The sequence below is a fragment of the Alosa pseudoharengus genome, unplaced genomic scaffold (genome assembly GCF_046254945.1).
Source record: "Alosa pseudoharengus isolate Yale_2024_CS ecotype anadromous, Long Island Sound unplaced genomic scaffold, YU_APseudo_1.1 YU_APseudo_1.1_scf_21, whole genome shotgun sequence".
In the NCBI taxonomy this organism is placed as follows: domain Eukaryota; kingdom Metazoa; phylum Chordata; class Actinopteri; order Clupeiformes; family Clupeidae; genus Alosa; species Alosa pseudoharengus.
The window spans coordinates 21920758-21943304 of NW_027468674.1; the positions used below are offsets into that span (position 1 = coordinate 21920758).

At 47.1% G+C, this 22547-nt stretch overlaps 2 protein-coding genes across 2 annotated transcripts in view; one reads left to right on the top strand and one right to left on the bottom strand.

Moving 5' to 3' along the window:
- The window catches only part of LOC143137838 (leucine zipper putative tumor suppressor 2 homolog), a 39259-nt gene extending 28732 nt beyond the window's left edge, over positions 1–10527 (top strand). The window contains exons 3-7 of the mRNA XM_076298166.1: positions 3014–3526; positions 3808–4479; positions 5043–5312; positions 7686–8019; positions 8565–10527. Coding sequence (XP_076154281.1) covers positions 3044–3526; positions 3808–4479; positions 5043–5312; positions 7686–8019; positions 8565–8908 — 2103 coding nt within the window. The 5' untranslated portion in view covers positions 3014–3043 and the 3' untranslated portion in view covers positions 8909–10527. The remainder of the gene's footprint in view (positions 1–3013; positions 3527–3807; positions 4480–5042; positions 5313–7685; positions 8020–8564) is intronic.
- Positions 10528–10947: 420 nt separating this feature from the next.
- LOC143138261 (PDZ domain-containing protein 7-like) overlaps positions 10948–22547 on the bottom strand; it is a 16864-nt gene continuing 5264 nt past the window's right edge. The window contains exons 6-15 of the mRNA XM_076298759.1: positions 20942–21002; positions 20166–20507; positions 19759–19914; positions 19301–19428; positions 18978–19069; positions 18045–18136; positions 16849–16920; positions 15879–16505; positions 14993–15093; positions 10948–11440 (exon numbers count right to left, since the gene is read on the bottom strand). Of these exons, the coding sequence (XP_076154874.1) occupies positions 11297–11440; positions 14993–15093; positions 15879–16505; positions 16849–16920; positions 18045–18136; positions 18978–19069; positions 19301–19428; positions 19759–19914; positions 20166–20507; positions 20942–21002 (1815 nt within the window). The 3' untranslated portion in view covers positions 10948–11296. The remainder of the gene's footprint in view (positions 11441–14992; positions 15094–15878; positions 16506–16848; positions 16921–18044; positions 18137–18977; positions 19070–19300; positions 19429–19758; positions 19915–20165; positions 20508–20941; positions 21003–22547) is intronic.

Consider the following 22547-nt stretch of genomic DNA (forward strand, 5'->3'; position numbering starts at 1 on the left):
TTGTGGTACTTACAGTTGGCTGGTGGCCACAGCATGCCCAGAGAGTGCTGGTCAGTGATTCCTAATGGATGCCAGTGAGGAGGCTGAAAGCCTGACTCAGACAAAGGAAATACAGGAACTCTGTGTGTGAGCATGCACTTAATGCCTGTAATGTGAAGCAAGGGCAAATTGGGCCAGTCGTTTTAATGAGATGTCATGCTCATGTTATTCTTAAAACAGGTTTAAGTGGATTAAACACGTTCCCAGATCCATTTGTGTTGATAGGAAATGCAGTATGGCTGATCCCATCTAAATACAAACACCCACTCATGTACTACTGTATGGACACTAGGGCTGCACGATTTGGGAAAAACATCTACATGTAATTGCGATTTACTCTGACAGATATGGGTGATTGGGATTTGCGATATGATTTTTGAAAGTGAAAGAATTGATTCGGTTAAATATTCCAAATCTCTTTATTTGTGCCACCCCTGATTGGTGAGCACGCCCAGTGCGTAAGAAGCACAGCACCCCCGACCGACTGTGAAGCTCACCAATCAGAAGTGGCACAGTCAAGGAGGATGACATGAATACAAAAGTCATAAATGTGACCAAATTAACTGTGCATCATTATTTGTAGCTTTTGCGATTAGGTAATGTTCATTGTTTTGGTTCATATTGCGATTGCAATTGCGAGTATTATGCACCCCTAATGGACACACATACACACCTTTGTTGTTTATAGGTAAACCTGCACACTACACACTCTCACATGTATGTACACAAGTACATACACATCACACACACACACACACTCATACTGTAACATTTCATCAAGGTGTGGATAATCTCCTCTGCCAGTCTTATTTAAGCTCTCTCAGAAATGTGTTCATGTTAGAGCTTTGTTTGTGTGTTTGTGTGTGTGTGTGTGTGTGTGTGTGTGTGTGTGTGTGTGTGTGTGTGTGTGTGTGTGTGTGTGTGTGTGTGTGTGTGTGTGTGTGTGTGTGTGTGTGTGTGTGTGTGTGTGTGTGTGTGTGTGTGTGTGTGTGTGTGTGTGTGTGTGTGTGTGTGTGTGTGTGGAGACCTAGTCCATGGTAGACTGTATTTTTATAGCCTCTCTTTATTTTGGCAGCATCTGAGATTGGGTCATTGGCTCATTACTCTGTGCTAATTAAAGTGGGATTAATGACATCATTTTGAGGACAGCACCTCTCTTGGCATGGTGAGGCTTGGCACCAACAAATACAGCATATGTGTGTGTCTCTCGGTGTGTGCGTGTGTGTGTGTGCGCGCGCCAAGCTCTGTTGGTGCCAGTCTGCCTGGTATAAATTAGGTGGCTGATTGAGATGCTTAAGCTTTTGCTCTATGCAGGCCAACATTGTATGTGTGTGTGTGTGTATGTGCGTGAGGGAGAGAAAGCTTCTGAACCCTCCGTTTTAACCTGTGTGCATTTTAATGGCCTGATTTGATTTATCAGTTATCTGATCTGTTACCATCTGTTTTCCCACCCTATGCTAATGTTCATGGTGGAGATAGCTGAGATGTAACTTAGATACCTCCTCTGACTAGAGCCACTGATTCTAGAACATCTGCATCATAATGGCTGGTAACATCAGTCAGTTGTTGTCTAGTGAACAAATCACAACAAACAAATAAAAACAGAAGCTGTGACATGGTCACCAAGGTGTTCATTTTGTGCGTACCAGAGCCATGTAGAGAGCCATCTCTCTACCTACATGGCTCTGGTGCACACCTGCAATTTGGAACTTTGTTACATCACAAACATGTTGGAACAGTGTCTGGTGGATTTAGAACACCAGCCATTGTGACATCATGAAAGTGTTCCTGTGAGTGACTCAGCAGAAGGAACAGCTGCTTGCTGATGATGTCATCCCTTAAAGTCTGAGTACCACAACAGAAACAGAAACTTGTCACCAGAGCAGTATGCAGGCTGCCATTATTTACTGTTATAACACCTTTCAGGCTTTCAGCCCTTGTAGCAGGCAGGATTTAGTGGCCCACGCTAAGTGATGTCATCACTTTGAGAGCAGTGTTGAGAGCATAAGTTCTCCATAGTTTTGCCAAAACCAGACGCCATCAATTAGCTGACAGTTGTGTTTGTCATTTCTGATGATCAATGGAGTTTATAGAAGAAACTTCTATAAGTGAAAAAAACCCTCCTAAAGCAAACACAACAGAACAGTGTTTACATGGTCTCTACAGACTTATTGCCACACAATGGCCATCTTACTGGGTATAACCTATTTTTTACAGTCTATGGGTATAACACTGGCTGAATGCTAAGAATGCTTCTTGGGTAGACAGATATGCCGAGGGCTTTAAACAAACTGCAGTTATGATTACTCACTCACCGTAAAACACCACCATCATTTTATACATCTGGGTCAGCTCTGTTCTTTTTCAGGCCACTGTTCTGTCCCAAAAAAGGAGCAAGTTTAGTTTAGTTTAGCCTTAACAAGCCCCCATTTATCAGTCCGTGTGTGTGTGTGACTGAGAATGTGAGAGAAGGAGAGGAAGAATGTTCATGCGTACCTTAAAAAGTTCTTGAAAAACATCTGTTGGCCTGAGTTGGCTAATGAGGTGTTGTAGAGTGGGGCCTAGCTGTGGCCATGTCCTCATTGAGATGGACCCCATAGGGGGTGAACACGCAGGTCAAGGGCAAGGCACCCTAACTGGTAACTCTGTTGCATATGCAAATGGATTTGAGGGGGAAATTTTTATGCACATGATGAATACCAATCAAGAAAAGCTGCCAGTGCCAAACATTGAACCACAACAATTAAGCAATTAGTGTTAACTTTGAAGTGTTTAATATGTGCATATATCTAAGGGGGTAAAAAGTGTGTGTGTGTGTGTGTTGGGTGTGGCAGTGTGAGGGGAAGTCTCCTAAGGCACCATGACTGTACAACCCATGCCTGTTCTGCAGTCCACTGATTGTTTATTGGGGGGGGGGGGGGGGTGTATTTATTTGTTTGTTTTTATTCTGACTTATTTCCTGTCCTACCCATAGAGCTTGTGGAGGCCCCGTTGAGCCATCGTCATGGCGCTGGTGCAGCCCCCGCCTGCTGCACCCAGTGACCGCCGCCCCGTGACTGCCCCCTCGCCCCCTCCACCTGACACCAACGCCACTACTATGGGCTCCGTCAGCAGCCTCATCGCTAGCCGCACCGCCTTCCCCTCCCGCCCCGGGCCCGAGGTCACTGGGGTCAGCGCCCGGCACCGCCGACCCACGCACGCCGCCACAGGACGCTACCACCCTCAGGACATTACCCATGAGCCTCTACTGGGTGTGAGCAGTGGCGCGGCCGGGAAGAGGCAGCCGCTGGTGGCGGCGGGACAGACGCATCGGCACCGGACTTACCTGAGCGACGACTTCCCCGGCGAGGACTGGGAGGAGAGGCACGTTGCGCCCGCACCGCCCAGCCCAGGAAGTGACATGGAGGAAGTGATGGGCAGGCCGGCCAGGAGTGGGAGTGACGGAGCTCCTCCTCGACTCGTACCCGTGTCTGGGAAACTAGAAAGGGTGAGAAGAGAAGCGCATTTAGTTGTGTCTATGTGGGTGAAGTTGAGGGACCTTTGTAGGAATCGATTAGGAATAGTACTTTAACTCAAGGTGTTACTTTTAAATAACTGCATACCTTGTTCATTAATTAAAAATGCCTTCATTCATGATTTGTTTGTACAATTTGTATTATTCTTTCTTTGTATTATTAAGCCAAATTCCAGATATTTCCAGACACTTTTAATTTGTTGCTGTAAGGTTGTTTTCATCTGATTTTTTTTTTCTTTTTCTTTTGGTCCCAGAACATTGAGAAGGCCATCATCAGACCCACTGCCTTTAAACCCGTTGTGCCCAAGAGCCGCAGCAACATGCAGTACCTCTCCCCAAGGCTAGGGGGCGCTCTCTCGAACAGCCAGGGCAACCTGAACCTTCTGGCGCCAGGCCCGAGCGAGCTGGCGCCCTCTGCAGTTTGTTCGGAGCGGCGCAGCTCCTACAGCGGCAGCCGGAACGGCCTCATGAGCCAGTCGTGCTCCCTCTCGCTGTCCGACTCCGGACGGAACTCGCTTTCAAGCCTCCCCACCTACAACAGCGCCGGTGGTGGTGGCGGTGCCTACAGCCCTGGTCAAAGCGACTTTTCCGGGGCACCCATGTCCGACCCAGTCAAGCTGACATCGATGCCACCGCCGCCACCCCCACCCCCCATCAGCCACGGCCACACAAGCTCGGACAGCGGCCGCTCCTCGTCCAGCAAGAGCACCGGCTCCCTGACTGGCATGGGGGTACGTAGTGGTGGTGGTGGCGGAGGAGGTGGGGGGGTGCCCCTAACGGATTGTGGCTCCTGTGGCCGGTCGCCTTCCCAGGCCGAGGCGTACGAGCAGCTGGTCAGGGACCTGGAGGACAAGCTGAGGGAGAGGGACCTGGAGCTGCAGGAGCTCCGGGAAAACCTGGACGAGAACGAGGTGGCCATATGCCAGGTCGGACACCACCACAACATCTACCCCAACCCATGCCAATTTATGATCAAATTAAATTTCTTAAATGATCAAGGAAAACGTAGAAATATAATTCAATTTTTACCATTTAGTTATTTCTCTAGCACAGACGTATTTGTGCTATATATCAAAAATTACCATTGTATGAATTTGCTGAGTTTGCTCTACCAGTTCTTATTTATTAATTTAACCTTAACCATAAATTGTAGTTTACAGCATTTCAACACGAAGTTTGTTTATAATCTGAAAATCTGTAGATTGTTGGTGACCATCTATATAATGTCTGTCCCACCAAGCACCCATGTCATTTTCACAAACAAGCCAATGATCTGCCACATTACTGATGACAAATTATTCCATCCATGTGGAATGGCTGATCCTCCTAACAGAAAATTGCCAGCTCATCCAACAACCCACATAGATAATATTTGTGTCCACCAGTGATGTTGCACCTAATTGGCTTGTTTTGTGACAACGTGGGCAGAAGTGAGCACCCTCCAAAATCCTGACTCATGTGTCTCGCCGATTTTGCTGCCCCCCTGCAGGTGTATGAGGAGAAGCAGAAACGCTGTGAGCTGGAGATGGAGGAGCTGCGGCAGAGCTGCGCGTCGCGCATGCAGCAGGCCTCGCAGAAGGCCCAGCGCTCCCAGCAGCTGCTGCAGCTGCAGGTCTTTCAGCTGCAGACGGAGAAGAAGAAGCTGCAGGAGGACTTCGGGCACCTCCTGCAGGAGCGGGAGCAACTGGAGGAGCGCTGCGCCAAATACGAGCGGGAGAAGACCCAGCTGGGGCCGCGTCTCGAGGAGACCAAGTGGGAGGTGAGGAGGAGCATGAGAGAGGGGAGGTCAAAGGTCAAATGAAACACAAAGCAGTTTATTGTGAAAGGAGCGTGTCTTGGAGCACTTGTTTTTCATGCTGGACCTCCTACCTGAGGTGAGCAGGAGGAGGACAGGGCTTGAAGTTCTCAGGCGCTGTGCTGGAATGTTGGTGTGAGCCAGGCTGTGTCAGATATTTTCTTGCTTTAAGCCCCGGGAGGGGAGTACACGAGGGACCAAAGGTTGAAGGTCAAATTAAAGTCTGTTGTAGCCATGCCAAGGCCAGGTGATGGGAATGCTTGAGGAGACATGGGAATGCTTATGTTTAATGCTGCCTTACCATGTAGTTTGTCAGTATTTTGAATGTGAATTTATGGCACCATCTGGAACTGGCGCCATCTTTAGTATTCATACAGTTTACGCAATTCAGGATTGTGGTTGTAGTACGCTCTCCAAATGTTTGACACAGATGTACCTGCACACAGAATAGAGCTTGTGTTCCTTCACCACTACAGTGTACGCACAGTGTCTTTTTGTAAAACCCACATACATACCGTATGCAAGCAGAAAGGCAAAGTTAACTTGGAAAACAATTTGGCTAATGTCACTCTTACTTGAATGAAATCTAACCTTAGAATGGCATTGGTATTTCTTCTGTTTTAGTTCTGTAGTGTGTTTTGTTTCTTTCAGGCTCAATCTTAAAGAAGTTATAGTTGCTTCTGGTGCTTTTAGATGTTTTAGCAGATGTAGAAGCTGTGCAGAGAGAGGAGTTTATCAAGGTGCATTCTTTGGTACAAGGTGCATTCACAACACTTTTGAGTTTATTAGTCCACATTCCATGGCAGACAGGTTGTTTGCTCTCTGTTCGCCCAGTACAGATGTTGACAGGTGAAAGAGGCTGTTTTTTACCCACAGTTGACGCGACACTCACACACACATGCGTGCGTCACACCCCTGCGGCGGCTGTGCCCTCTGCAGGAAACTAGGACACTGATAACTACAAAGTGTGTCTTTATATAAACACTTCTACCTGTAGACTATGGGCTAGTGTCGACTGAGATACCTTGAGGTGTATTTTAAGTATTTGGTTTTACCAGAGGAAAACTTCCTAATTGTTTCATACACTTAGAAAAACAAAGCCAAAAGTTTTACCACTTACTATGAGTTAACTTACCCAGGCTTGTCTCTTAGCTATGTACTCTCCCGTTAGGCTAGCTTTAGGCTAACTGGAACAGCCCACTTATAGTGAATTATGCTAAGCTAGGGCAAAAGTGTCAAACAGAGAAGAATGGGGCATGTATCCTCTTATCTAACTCTGGTGTAGACAACAAATGAGGTTATTTTCCAAAAAGTTGTCGTGTTCCTTTAAGGCAGGGCTAATGCGTCTTCATATAAACAGCTCTACCTGTAGATGATGGATTAGCGCTGACTGTGATGCGTCGGTGTAATTAAAGGCTAGGAATGTTTACAGTGCGGCGGAGCGACCGCACACCAGGAATTCTGTGTTGTCTAACCAGATAACGAGATCATTCTCTTTCCCTTCTTCCATTCTCTCTGTGGGAAGGAATCCTGAAAAGCAGGCTGCTCTGCTTAAGGCACAAACCTCATGCAATCCTTGGCCCAGATTCCCACTATTACCCGTGCAAATTACTTCCTGGGCCCCGTTTGGCATCTTGGCCTCACCCGGATAGCCGGATCTGGGCCACATCAGAGCCAGGGCCAGGCCAGACTCGCGCCACGGGTAGTATCTGGGTAGCTAGCTACACACCCCCAAGCCTCTGGGCTGTTTATGGATGATGGATAGTGTGTGTGTGTGTGTGTGTGTGTATGTCTTTGTGTCTCTGGTGGCGGTATCTCTGTCTGCTATCAAACTCTTTGTACCCGTCTTTTTCTGCACTCATTCTCTCCATCCTGCTCGTTTCTCCACTCACTCACTTTATGACCTCTAACAGTGCCTCCTGGTCATGACAAAAATGAAGATTGTGTCCTGTTAAAATATGAAGCAGAGGTAGGGACTTAATGGCATATGGTCTGTCTGGCTCCTTTTAATCAGAGGATGTAGCACATGTGGACCTAAAAGTCTCATGTGATCATGCTTTTAATCCGATAGGAAGGAAAAGAGAGGAAAGAAGTGGGGGAGAGAGAAGGGGCTGGATCGGGAAGTTACCGGTTGGACTCGAACCCATGGGCAGTGCCCCTCGATCATGTTTGTTAAGGGGCAGTGATACTGTGATACTATTGGTTCAATAGAAAGGTGTTTATCAACCTCTAGAAAGGTGTTTATCAACCTCACCTACAGGTACCAGCTGCCTCTGTACCTGTAGGTGTGTGAGAAAATGTTGAACCCCTCTGTCCTCTTCACCTCTGCACCTGTAGGTATGTCAGAAGTCAGGGGAGATCTCTCTGCTGAAGCAGCAGCTGAAGGACCTGCAGGCGGAGCTGGCCCAGCGCGTGGGCGAGGTGATGACCCTACGCGGGCAGCTGCGGGAGACACGGGCGGACCGCGAGGCCGGCCAGGTACAGCTCCAGGAGGCGCTGGCGTCGGCCCGCACGCGGCAGCTGGAGCTGGAGGTGTGCGAGAACGAGCTGCAGCGGCGCAAGAGTGAGGCCGAGCTGCTCCGGCAGAAAGTGGCGCGGCTCGATGAGGAGCTGGCCTCCCTCAAGGAGGCGCAGCAGGAGGCCGAGGAGGAGGCGCGACGAGCGGCAGGAGGTGAGAAGGACTTCAAGCGGATAACCGGTTCTACGTGTTGATTACATGATCATGACAGTTTGCCGACTGATAATTATAGTTTGAAAGAAAATGTCCAATATCTGTAGGAATGTGCCCAAACTGCAATAAACAGGGAAGCAACATTGCTCCAAAAATTGCCCCATAGATGATAACTCAGACACTGGATGTTTCATGATGGCTATATTTCTCTGGTTCTAAGGGAAGCAGACATTGGTCGATAATTTTGCAAGGCTATAGAAATTATGGAGATGGAAATGTTGTTTCTTTCCCATGTTGAATTAGACTCAAACAGACCCCACAAATTTGGGAATCCCGTAGTCACATAAGTGTGATAATGTGGTAAATGTGTTAAGTAGTAATGTGGCTCACACTCTAAACGAAAGAAACACAAGAATATGTATCACATCATTACGTCACATACATTGTCAAAGAATTATGACATCAATAATATTGCATGTTGTTGAAAGTTGCAGCACTAACTGATTGCTGTTTTGTTGTTGTTTGTGATATTTCATAAACAACAGCGGCAGCAGGGGCAGTAGCTGGGGCCTCTGGGGAGGCGTGGCATCAGCAGCAGGAGAGCGAGTGTCTGCGTGAAGAGCTCGTGTCCGAGCGCCAGCGGCAGGCGAAGCAGGTGTCGGCCTTCGAGGAGGAGCGGCGCAGCTGGGAGGAGGAGAAGGAGAAGGTCATCCGCTACCAGAAGCAGCTGCAGCAGAACTACGTGCAGATGTACCGCCGCAACCGACAGCTAGAGGGCGCCCTGCGCGACCTCCACATGGAGCTGGAGGCGCGCGAGCTGGACGACGAGGATGACGGGGGCAGCGGCAACGAGATCAACTTTGATGACGTCACGGCGACTGAGATTTGAACGCCGCAGCGGTCTTATCTGACTTTTGTCTTCCTGCGACCTCCTTAACACTACTTTCTCTAGAGGTTGCCTCACTTTACTCTGTTCCCTACACACACACACACACACACACACACACACAAACATACACAGTCTCTGTCTCACTTTCTTTCACACACTCACTCACCACCCCCCTCTCGTAGTTGTCTGGTTCTGTCCTGTTGGGGGGATGCTACACCCCATCTACACTATGGGGTGTAGCATCAGGAATGCAGAAAAGGACCAATGGCATGGCAGCCATTTTGGAACTGCCTGAAACAAATGCTGCAGGAGAGCTCAGTTTTGGTTTGCCATAAATAGCTACACAATCCTCTGCACTTTACTACTTTTTGAACTAGTTTCACGGTCATAGACCAACCAGGTTTAGGACTACACACTAATATTTAACAGTACTTTACAGAGACGGCGGCAGTTAGTCTAGGACTAGGCCTAGTGGTGTTTCCGAGGTTTAACAGCTGTATGCTCATAAACATCAGCTGTTAGTGTCTCACATACAACTGCACAAGTTTTTTCCCCACACAGAAACACGCACATAGTGAAGAAAAACAAACATGCAATGTATGAGTGGTTAAAGCTTTTTTTGATCGCCAAGGTTTTTCTTTTTTTATTTAAATGAAGGTCCTCCTGATGATAGAGAGATGCCTATGTCACAGTGCATTACCAAGCATTCAGCACAGTCTTCCTGCATTCAGTCCGGTTGTGAAGACCATTAACTTACCAATGAAGAGTGTGATGCCTTGCTAACAATGAAAACGTATTCTCTGCCTTGGGTAGGATGACATGGGCATGAATAATACTGCTCTGTATCCTTTGGTTTGATATACTGTATGATGACGGGCAAATAATGTTCCGTTTATGGATGACCGTCTACTAGCTAAGCTTTCAGTAGTGTTCCTCTGTCACCAAAGCAGTTGTTAAACAGAAATAAGACTTGATTTCGGGATTTTGTTTTTGTCGACTTAGACGAGAAATGGCGTCCTCTCAAACATGCGTATTGCATGTGTTAATCGTTATTTTCTTTTATTTTCTTTTGGAGTTATTTTGGAAAAGGTATAATTTGTTGAACTGTTCTTTTTAAATGATTATTCAGGAATTAGATATACCTGTTTTAGTCATCTTTAAGTTGGTCCGTTTTGACCCCAAAGCAACCAAGACTTGTTTCTGTTCCCAAATGACTGTTAGCATGGGAACGTCTAATGGCTATCTCTTTTGTTGCTAATGACAATGAGAATGTGTATATTTACACCTTATGAAAAAGTAAATATATAAATAAATGTTTATGAAAATATACTAGATTTCTTTAATGAATATTGTACATAGAGATAGGGTAGTCACTGTGAATAGACCAAGGCATTGTCACAGCTACTGTTCTAAGGATCTGTTTTTTGTTTGTTGTTTTTCCCCCCGTTGTTTTTGTTTAAATTTTTTGCGCGTGAATGTGATTCATGGCTTTATATTATAATTTTTTATTCACAGTATTTGTACGAAGTCATTATAATGTATATTTTTCATGTTGTAAATTTCTTCTACCAACCAAATTTTTGTTTAATAAAAAAAGAAAAAACATGGCATAAATACAACTACGACTGCAAAGTTCATTTTAATCAAAACATGCAGACGCATGGATAATACGTGCAGGAATATAATGTTTTGTAACTTTCTCTCCCCCCCTCCCTCTCTCACCTTTGACCTGTGTGAAGAGAAAGAATGGCATTAGGCTAATATGTGCATACTGCATTTAAAATGGCTTCTGCGTGTAAAAAAAGAGGACTGTGTTTGCCATTGTAGGATTGCCTAAGCACAGTCCTAAGAGCGATTCTCCATCTTTGAACCTTTTTCCTTAATATTACTTAGTTATTTTTCACACTGAATCCATTATCCTGGCAAGTTCACCTGATATACTGACAGATACAAAAAAGTAGTATCCCCCCCCCGTCTCGGGACGGTTTTCGTCAGTAGCTTTCAGTAGCCTCTGGTCTCCGAACCCCTAAAGCTCAGTGTGCACTGCAGTCCCACACAGCTGCACCATCTTCACCATACACAACATAGTCAACAAAGGAGCTACGTCTTCAGATCCATATTCACTGCCTTTGAGATATTGGAAAATGCTTATCTCAGTATCTCCAAATCTCTCTCTCCCTCTCTCTGTTTCTAGAGGGCCAACCTGCAATTTGCTAGCCAGCCATTGGTACTGTTTCCGTGTGGGGCCTTCCTCCATTTAGCTCCCACTGCCAGAGTCCCCTACTACGGTCTGCGGTCTGTTCTGGTCTGGCCCGTCAGCCTGCTGGTCCAGGTGGGTGGAGAGCCCAGCGGGTGGGTGGTGTGTGTGTGCCTGTCCCAGGGTGCGGCTCAGGGACCCTTGGGGACTTTGACCATGAGCTCCATGGGGTCCTTGGCCTTGTGGCTGAAGGCCTGGCGGATGATGTCCACTGCCTGCTGATGGGTCACCCCGGCCAGGGACACGCCGTCCACCGACTCCAGCTCATAGCCAGCCTGGAGGGGAGGCAGGGAGGGGTGTGAGAGCAGTACTACGTACACGCACACACATACATACAGGAGCGAATACACAAGCGCGCACACACACACACACATATATACACATACAGGAGCGCGTACACAGGCGCACACACACACATATACGAGCGTGCACCCACACACACATAGACGAGCGCACACACATACACACACTGACACTAGCTAATAGCCAGTCTGGAGGGAAGGCAGGGAGGGGTGTGAGAGCAGTACACACAAACACACAGAGAGGTAAATAACTCATTTTACTAATGCATGTACATACATACACCTCCCTCGAAATAACTCTTCTCCATTAACTGTACATGGCCTCTTTTTTCTTTTTTACTCTCTCTCTCCTTACACACACACACACAAACACACAAACAGGCCAATAACACTAATATCTCATGCAAGCACACACACACACCTCCCACAAAACTCCTCTCCATCTCTATGACCTTTCTCTCTCTCTCTCGCTTTCTCTCTCTCTCTCTCTCTCTCACACACACACACACACACACACACACACACACACACAGTAAATAACTCTCTATGACCTTTCTCTCTCACAATCACACACACACTCACACTCACACACCTACTGCTAAATAACTCCTCTGCCTCTGCCTCTCGCTTTCTCATTACAGCACAGGGTCAGAAGTGCACATCAGGAATGTGATGTGACAGAGATATTTTTAAACACAGTAATTTTCCGTAGAGTTGACTCATGAATGACATTTGAATGAAACAGCTTGTAGGTTGAATTGTATGACTTACTGACTTGGTTACTTGATGAAAGTCAAATGCTTGATGAAAAACTTATTTGGAAAGCAAACGCTGTCTGATCTATGCTCTTGTGGCTCTGTATATTTCTCTGTAGTTTATTTGTCACTTGAGAATTGGTCTGGTCATGTCAGTTCATTTGTCATTTCTAAGAGGCGTTATCGAGGGGTTAAATTAAACTTAAATTGGTACATACAACTCTTACCGAATCCGGAATTACAGCAAACATCTTCCAAGGCATTGTGTGTGCAGTTGTTCAGCGTAGGTGCATATGAGACAGCTCTGGCATAACCACAATCAACCTCAGTTGGTCATGCACAATTACCGCATAATGAGACAACTCTCTCAGGCTAGCCATCAATATCCAGTCAACCATCAGAGGGATTATTGAAGGATCCGGATATTTTAGCCCATCAAAGTGACTATTTCCTGCCTGGTGGTTATTGAAGACTTGCCCTCCTCAGTTTATTTATCATCTGACAGGAAGCAACGTGAAGCCCATTACATTACAGTCACCATCAGTGTTCCGTCCAAGTGTGTGTGAGTTAGTGAAGAACATGGCCCTGCCATGAGCCAGTGTTCAGACTACCTTTACCTTTGTGCTAGTGACTGGTTAGCAGGTCTAAATATGTGGGAGTTTGTGACGGAGGCTCCAGCAGCCATTTTCAGAGAGAGAGAGCACTGTGCAGACTACTGTGCAGCCTACCTTTGTGGGAGTTAATGACAAAGTATATGCCAGAGTCAATTGGGAGTCATGCCCAAAAAACGAGGCTGGGCGGGTGCAGTAGTTCCTACTTGAAAAAGTGTAAAATGTTTTCAGTCTCAGACCATGAAAACCATGAAAACATTTTGCACTTTTTCACTGGGTAGCACTTTTCACTTTTCATCAAACAAGCCTAGATCAAACACCTAAGTAAATCAGCAGTATTTGGTATGCAAATTCATCTCGCTTTTTGGGGACTTATCGGGCATCTATTTCGGCAGAAATGCGCGTGCGCAAGGCTTCACGACACCAGCCTTGCACCAGCTGCGAGATAAAAACACATGATTGGCACAATGTCTTCACAACACACCACACGATTGGCTCAATGTACTCACAACACACCACATGATTGGCTCAATGTATTCACATGTCGATGTTTTGCCGCGGAAGGGGTGGGATATGTGTAGACAACTAGCATATTGGCATTACAAACTAACCCCATGCATTTCTATGGAGGATTTTTTGAGTGCTGTGTCTCTTCATTAGAAAGTCTCTGTTATGAGCCAACTGGTGCAACCCACATCCAGTGAATTACGCTAAGCTAGGCTAATGGCTAGACTGGGTTACTGCACATACAGAGAGTATGTATCCTGTTATCTAACTCTTGACGTACACGACAAATAAGGTTATTTCCCAAAACGTTGGCATGTTCCTTTAAGGGAAGATAGTGTAGGAACCAGCATCCAGTTTTGGACAGAAAGCAGTGTGTGGCCGACCTTTGTATGTGTTAGTGACTGAGTTTGTCCAGCCAAGCTTTGTGTGAGTTAGTGAGGGAATGAGTGACAGGGGTGATTTATTTTTTCAGTTTTCAGTCTACCTTTATGTGAGTTAAGGTTATGGTTAACCCTTAGGAGCATGTGATAGAGGTGATTTATAATCCAACTTGAGGACGACGTGTATTGAAAGTTGTTATTAACTAAGAGGATTTATTTTCTAAAAGTGAGGCTGTGTCCAGAGAGGTATTGGAGGTTAGAAGTGACTAAGGTGATTTATTTTCTAAATATGAGGCCGTGTCCAGAGCTATTGAAGGTTGTTAGTGAAGGGACACAGTAATTACTGTGGGATATTTCTGACTGCTGAATCTGGGACGCCGTCCTGTTAAATAAGATAACAAAGAACCCGAGCAGTTTGAGGGGCTGATGGAGAGGAGACAGGGACAGGACAGATGATGGCAAGACCAGTGTGTGTGTGTGTGTGTGTGTCTGTGTGTGTGTGTGTGTGTGTGTGTGTGTATATCTATTTTTGCATATGTCTGTGATTTTGCCTGATTCTGTGCATTTGTGTGTCTTGCTGTATCTCTCTCTCTCTCTCTCTCTCTCTCTCTCTCTCTCTCTCTCTCTCTCTGTGTGTGTGTGCGTGTGTGTGCGTGTGCGTGTGCGTGTGTGTGTGTGTCCATCCATCCATCTGTGAATACCTATACTGCAGTTTGTCTGTTGTCTGTGGGCAGGATTATGCTAAAACTACTGACCCAATTTTCAAGAAACTTGGTGGAAGGTGATGTCTGTATCTGTGTGTGTGTGTGTGTGTGTGTGTGTGTGTGTGTGTGTGTGTGTGTGTGTGTGGGTGTGTGTGTGTGTGGGTGTATGCTTTGTGGATTCACCTATTTATGTGTGTATCTCAGCATCCATCTGAATGTGTGAAGCTTTGAGTGTGTGTGTTTGTGTGTGTTATTGGTCTCATACCTTCATACCTTCTCATGACCTCTGCTGAGATATCTGAGGGGTTAGGTCATGATAAGGAGAGTGAATTATGGTCAAATGGCGATATCCCCACTACTGGGCTATGCATGTGTGTGTGTGTGTGTGTGTGTGTGTGTGTGTGTGTGTGTGTGTGTGTGTGTGTGTGTGTGTATGTGTGTGTGTATGTGTTTTACCTTAGAGTAGAGTTATTTACCTCTGTGAGTGTGTGTGTGTGTGTGAGTGAGAGAATGTGTGTCTGTGAGTGAGAGAAAGAGAGAGAGAGAGAGAGAGAGAGAGAGCTCTCACCCTGAGGACTTCACTGGTGGAGGCTGCTCCTCCTGGGAAAATCTTCTCGATCTTCACCACCGGCTGCACCTTGGACTCCACACCGCCAGAAATACTGATCCCTACAGCATCACACAAAACCACAACCCCATACGGTCAGGGTAGGGGAGCTTTATTAAACTAAAGGTGACTGATGGTAAAGGTAACTGGTATTAAAAAGACACTTTTATCTGACGCCATGTGAACTCGCAACAGTGGATTCGGGAATTAAAGTTGGTCAACCACCGATTGTCAGGCACTGGTCCATCATGCTCACTACTATAGCACTTATTGAGGTCCGGGACTATATATTTATATTGTACATATTATATATATATTATGGTATATATTATACTAGTTTATATGCTATCTGGATCTAGAATACATGACCCTGTGTAAAACCACAGTCCTTATTAAGTCTGCTCAAACTCATTAGCAGGTCTGAAACGAGAACTGGTAACTGGACTTATTTTTAATCAGTGCAGCTATGGACGTTAGATACGGAAATTAACACAACTTTAACCTTACCCTTTTATAAAGGCGTATACTAACTTCCCTCACTTCTTAGGATGATCACAATGCAGCCACTGCAACAAACTTTACATTAGACTTTACTGACATCTGTTGGTCTTTAAGGGTACTGCAAATATATCTTCACTTATATCCTAAACAAGATACTGTATGTGCAGATCTTGTGTGCTTCTGACAAAAAATCACATGGGACTTTGTAGCCAAACATCCTAATAGTTTTTTTGCTTCGTACTGACTAGACCTGGATCTGAGATGAAAATACTGGACAATTAATTGATGCTTATTTGCTGTAGTCTAAAATCACTTAGGATTTGTGAGGATAAAAAGATCTTCTCACCTAAAGATTGCTTGGTCTTGGAGATGCAAACCGTGGTGAACTCGTAGTCCAGTTCACACACCGCTGCACTGTTCTGTCCCTGCCCATTTAGCTGCCGCTCTCCCACCGAAACCACAGGGGGCGCCATCGAGTCCGAGTCAGAGCTCTCCTGAACCCTGAACACCTGTGAGAGCGGTGGCCTTTTATACTTGGGCGCATTCCCCACTGTAAACACTGGCACATCCTCATCTTCCTCTTCCTCTTCTCTATCGCTCTCCTCTTTGATCCTGTCCTTTCCCCCGCTCCTGAATGGCATCCTCCCCCTCTCGATGTTAGTATGACCCCTCTCCCCATCACTGTAGATGGACTGGACCGAGCCATTCTCCAGCAGGCGGGGGTAGGTGGTGTTGGTGCTCTCGGCCAGCAGCCAGTTTGGGAGCGTGGGGTTGGTTCGGATGCGGACAGTGGGGGCCGAGGCATAATAGAGGTCCAGGGGGACGTCCAGGAGGGGGGTGAAGGCTCTGGTGGTGTGGGGGAGATCTGGCGACTCCTGGGCCCGAGAGAGTTTTAGACGATGGAGCTCCTCCATCAGCTGGTTTTCTCGTTCCACATCCTCTGCCCGTTGCAGCTCAAAACCACCATGAAAATCTGGGTTGGGTTGGAGAGACAAAAGAAACAACTGCTAAACATCTGAACATAACTATACGTAGAGGTTCAAACGATTTGAAGAGGGGGGTGGGGGGTGTCACAATGGTGAAACTTATCAAAGTAACTTTATGTTGCTGTATATAAGCCACCACGAAATCTGGGCAGGGGGACAAAAGTATAGTCAAACCTATACCAACATTCTGTAATGGGTACAATGCAAAAAGACAAGGTGGATGGTTGGATAAATGGTTGGATAGTTAGTTACCGTAGATAGTTTGCACAGAAGTGTGTGTATATGAATCAGTGTAACTGTGGTGTGGGTCAGCAGGAGAGGCATTCTGACCTGGAACAGGCGTAATGAGCTGGCGCCGTGGAGTCCGGCCACACTGTGGAGAGCGCAGAGGAGGGGACCGCGCTGCAGAGGGACATGGGAAAGAAGAGAGGAGGAAGAGGAGAGGAAAAGAAGAGGAGGAGAAGGAGTGGAGAAAGAGGGAAGAGGAAAGGAAAGGAAGAGGAGCAGAGGAGGCAATTACTGTGAGTGACGACAGGCTAACCACCAGGCTAGAGTGTGGCTACTCGACCCGAGCCCGATCGGCCTGACGGGTTCAGTTCAGGTTCAGACACATGGGGGCGATATGCACTGGACACTTTACTTTTGCAGTAAAATAACTTATTATGTTGGGTAACCAACAGGTCTGCTTCACATGATGCAAACATTTGTTTTTTGAGAATAAAATAAAATGCATATGGATCAGTGACAGAAGGACTGTAGTTTTAAAGACTGTTGCAATTCATTTCAAGACTTTTGTCAATGGTAAGACTAAAATTCTATTTCAATAGGCTATGCTTGCTTGGGCCTCTTGTGTTAAAGGAGAACTTGGCAACTATTTCAATGTAATAAACCCATTTAGAAATCATTTGGATGGTTAAATGACCTGTTCCGGTGAAAATGGTGACTTTCCCCACTGCCCCTAGCATCCCCAGGCGGAAAACCAACCTTGCAACATTGAGACTACCGTCCCGGAAAGAGAAGTGAGAAACAAGAAAACTCGTTTTAAATCGTGTTTCTTACCTTGTAACATCCACACAGTTCTGCCAAACTTATACCAAACGTTTCGCTAGCTTGTAAACAAATCCATGTGCTTTAGTGTTACCTTTTTCCAAAGTTTGAAATAGAATAATGCACAATTTCTCCAGCAGAGGGGGAAATATAGCTAACCCTGCCAAGTTTCCCTTTAATGTGCGCTGTGTGTGACCTGCATGTGTGCAGGCTCATCTGATTCTTTTAGACAATAAGAATTCCATTTGTTGTTTGTTCTGTTTAACAGGCTAAAGACAGGCTATCCACAAACATGAACGTTTAATCACTAGCATGGGAATGACTGAGACATCATCTGCGTCGGGCTTGGGTCGGGTTCTACTATTTGACTATGCTTATTGTCTATGCACATTGTAAAGCACTTTGTGACCATGTCTGTGAAAAGCGCTGTACAGATAAATTTTACTTACTTAATTTTACTATTCTATGTTTCTACTCACTTGAGCGGCATTTGAGGATGTCGTAGGCCTCCTGCTCAAAGGGCTCCACCAGACTGTTGAACAGCTCCAGTTCGGCCACGGGGATCAGTAGTCTGGTCACAATCACGCCAAACAAACAAACAATCAATCTATGTAAATGCTGATGAGGGTAAGTCTCCCCCTTGTCCTCCCTCACATAGGAGCCAGTACTAAATACACCTTTACAGAAGGGTCAGATAACTAATGGTGCTGTGATTCAGTCTTCATTTTAGGAGGGAAGCACTCCCCTCTTCTATGACACTATGGCTTGGCAAAACTGAGCCCTGCCGAGTCAAATCTTTCAAAGACGAGGCAATGCTTCTTCGTAGCATTCGGAAAACACACAACGGAACAGACTAGCGAGTGTGCAGGAGGCTGCAGGTGTGCGTAAGGTGCATCCCATCACTCTATCTGCATGTGGCCTCTTTCCTCGTTCCTTGATCCTCCAGCTTGTGCCCCTGAAAGCATTCAAAGCTTGATGTCATCAAGTCTCATTTGCCCAATTGCAACCAGATGAGGTGAGAACGAGGAGATAGGACTGAGGAGAAAGAAGCAATACGGGAGGAAACACAAGAGCACCCTATACGGAAGCGCTGTCAGTCGCTATTGTGCGATCATTAGTCCAAGCTGTCCAGGTGAAAAGTTCCCTCCCACGTCTGTCAACTTTCGGTATCAAACAAGTCCGTAGCGATTCATTAGTGACAATAAATGAGTAGATAGACCAAGAAAAGATCTTTGTATGCTGGAATTATTGATGACGTCGAGCTTTGAACGATTTCCGGGGCACAAGCTGGAGAACCGAGGAACGCGGGGAGAGGCCGTAAATACAAATAGAGGGATGGGATGCACCTTATACGTCAGCAGAGGTGTCTCTCTCTTGACCTTTGACCTCTTACACATGACCTGAGTGCTCACCTGACCTCCCGCAGTAAGAGCAGCTTCTCTGGCCGGTCGAGGATGGCCAGCAGATGGCGTACTAGATTTTCCACAATACCATCTGTCAGATACTGCAGAACAAACACACCATACAAACAAACAAGTAAATAAACACAAAAAAGGTGGCGAGTGATGGCATACTACACTACAGTCTTACATGCAAAACAGAAACTGTAATTAGTTTTATACACTTCTAGTAGCAGAATGACTCATAATGAGTACTTATGAGGACATATATTTTATAGAATGAATGCGGGGTGTTTTGCTCGCTCTGTTTGGACCCTATGTCTTGCCGTACTCACTCTCCCACAGAGTGTCATGATGGCAGCCACTTCATCCTCTCCCAGCAGTCTCCAGGACATGTCTTCCACCGCCGCCAACGCAGCCAGGGCATCAGCGTCAGGGACACGACGCCCAGCCTTCTCTTTACCTATACACACACACACACACACACAAACAGCTGACAAGCAGCTTTGTGACCGTCAACATAAACCCACGGCGGGTACAGAATCATGATCATCAACACACCACCACACACAGAGACACACACATGTTAACAAACAAACACACACACCCATAAGACCAGAGGTGTAAATGTCCGGCTTCAGAGAGTCTGAAGTCTTCCTGACTGTCACACAAACAGACCTCAGGATTTCGATCTGTAAGCAAACATGGCCGCCTCGGATGTGGACTGGGTTAACATTCCAGCACAGGTTGCAGCAAGAGGCTTCTCCTCTGGTCCCCTCTGGCCTGCTCTTACCTGCGGGGGACTTGGAGCGCCCCCTGGAGGTGTCTCTGCGGCGCACGCCACGGAACAGCGAGTTGACGAAGGTCTTGGAGCGCTGCAGGGCTGTAGGGCTCTCCTCTGCCCCTCGCTCCCTCTCCTGCTGCTTCTTCTGCTTCCTCTGGGTCTCCTCTGGGAGATGACATTAGGGGGACATTATTTGGGGACGTCCAGGATGTCCTGGGAACGTTTTGAGGACCTTTGATATGTGACGTTCCCTCGGGGTCTTTTCACAACGTTCACTTGTTTTCACTTGTTTCATGCTTTCAGAGCATTTTATGAAATGAGTTATATTGCCTGCTCACTAAGGTTTTCCCTTAAGAAACAGATTTCCATAGGATAAGAACCCCGGAACACCCCCTTCCCCCTGCCAATCCCCTCACCTGCTACGGTCATGTGACTCTGCGTGCGTCTGATTGGTGGACTGGGTCGGCTAAGCGCCATCAGGAGAGAGTTCTTCCTGGACTCGCCCCCGCTCCTGCTGCCCGATCCCCGGCTGCTACTGCCTCCGCTTCCGATCAGTGTGTCCTGCAGCAGCTCCAGGGGTCCCCGGCTGCGCACGCTGGACCCCCCCGCCACCTCTGTCTGCATGGAAGTTTCCACCCTCTCCCCGGCTGGAGCTAGCAGCATCTGGGAGAGACCACTGAGGGAGCTGAGGGGGGTGCCGGAGGAGAGTGAGGAGGCCGTGGACATGGAGTCTGAACCCTGAGAGGACGACTGGCGAGCTGTGGGGGGTGGCATGGGTTGGGGAAGGATAGAGGATTGTGGGAAAAATAAAAAATGTGTGATAAATTGAGAGGTGGAGGGAATACACAGATGCACACACATATACTGTGTGCATACTTGAAACACACAAACACACACACACACACACACACACACACAAACATAAACAGATAAGCACACACATAATGCATGAACAAATAGCCCAACAAATACAGATGCACAATACACAGAACATTGTATAGGCAATATAAAGTACCGGTATGTACTTTATATCATTATGTATATTTCATAAAGCTCAAGAACTAATAAATAAAAGCTACAAACATGAAGACTGATTGAGATAGATTGAACAAATCTAATTAATATGTGATGAAGTGTGTGTGTGTGTGGGTACGTGTGTCTGTGTGTGTGTGCTTAGTCAAAGGATGTTTACATTGATTGAGCCAACTGTACTCCGCCACCATCTCCTTATAGGCCGGAAATCTCCCAGCTTCCTGTTAAACACACACACACACACACACACACACAAGCAGAGGGTTAGGGTAAATACCAGGCTTATTTTCCCCTCAAGCTGGCTTATGTTACCTCTTTGTAGTGATAAATAATTTCTGCATCAGAGAGTGCTACACCAGGCTACTTTAGTAAGTTCCCTTTGAACAAGAACTCAAAACATGACAAAAGGCAAACAAAGAAATAAAATGAATGCACTCCACTCAATGTGAAGATTTGGATAAAACATTCCTAAAAGGAAAGGATTTGTGCAGGGGGAAAGATTACTGTGATTAAACTCTATCCTCAGTCAGAAACAGCCTTGACTTAAACACAGGTCTTTTGGGACCTAGCGGACCGAGAAAGGAGAGAAGGAGATGAGAGAGAGAGGAGATGAGGGAGGAAAAGAGGACGGGAGAGCAGTGGACAAGCGAGGAGAGGGGAGAGCCCAGAGAGAAGCAGAGACAGGAGAGGAAGGAAGAGAGGAAGAAGGAAGTGGAGAGGAGGAGAGGAGTGGAGGATAGGAGTGGAGGATAGGAGGGGAAAGGAGAGGAGGAGAGGGGGCTAAGGAGAGGAGTGGAGGATAGGGGGCTAAGGAGAGGAGTGGAGGATAGGAGGGGAAAGGAGAGGAGAGGAGGAGAGGGGGCTAAGGAGAGGAGTGGAGGATAGGAGGGCTAAGGAGAGGAGTGGAGGAGAGGGGGCTAAAGAGAGGAGTGGAGGATAGGAGGGGAAAGGAGAGGAGAGGAGGAGAGGGGGCTAAGGAGAGGAGTGGAGGAGAGGGGGCTAAAGAGAGGAGTGGAGGATAGGAGGGGAAAGGAGAGGAGAGGAGGAGAGGGGGCTAAGGAGAGGAGTGGAGGAGAGGGGGCTAAAGAGAGGAGTGGAGGATAGGAGGGGAAAGGAGAGGAGAGGAGGAGAGGGGGCTAAGGAGAGGAGTGGAGGAGAGGGGGCTAAAGAGAGGAGTGGAGGATAGGAGGGGAAAGGAGAGGAGAGGAGGAGAGGGGGCTAAGGAGAGGAGTGGAGGATAGGAGGGGAAAGGAGAGGAGAGGAGGAGAGGGGGCTAAGGAGAGGAGTGGAGGATAGGAGGGGAAAGGAGAGGAGAGGAGGAGAGGGGGCTAAGGAGAGGAGTGGAGGATAGGAGGGGAAAGGAGAGGAGAGGAGGAGAGGGGGCTAAGGAGAGGAGTGGAGGATAGGAGGGGAAAGGAGAGGAGTGGAGGATAGGAGGCTAAGGAGAGGAGTGGAAGATAGGAGGGGAAAGGAGAGGAGTGGAGGATAGGAGGGCTAAGGAGAGGAGTGGAGGAGAGGGGGCTAAGGAGAGGAGTGGAGGAGAGGGGGCTAAGGAGAGGAGTGGAGGATAGGAGGGGAAAGGAGAGGAGTGGAGGAGAGGGGGCTAAGGAGAGGAGTGGAGGAGAGGGGGCTAAGGAGAGGAGTGGAGGATAGGAGGGGAAAGGAGAGGAGAGGAGGAGAGAGGGCTAAGGAGAGGAGTGGAGGATAGGAGGGCTAAGGAGAGGAGTGGAGGATAGGAGGGGAAAGGAGAGGAGAGGAGGAGAGGG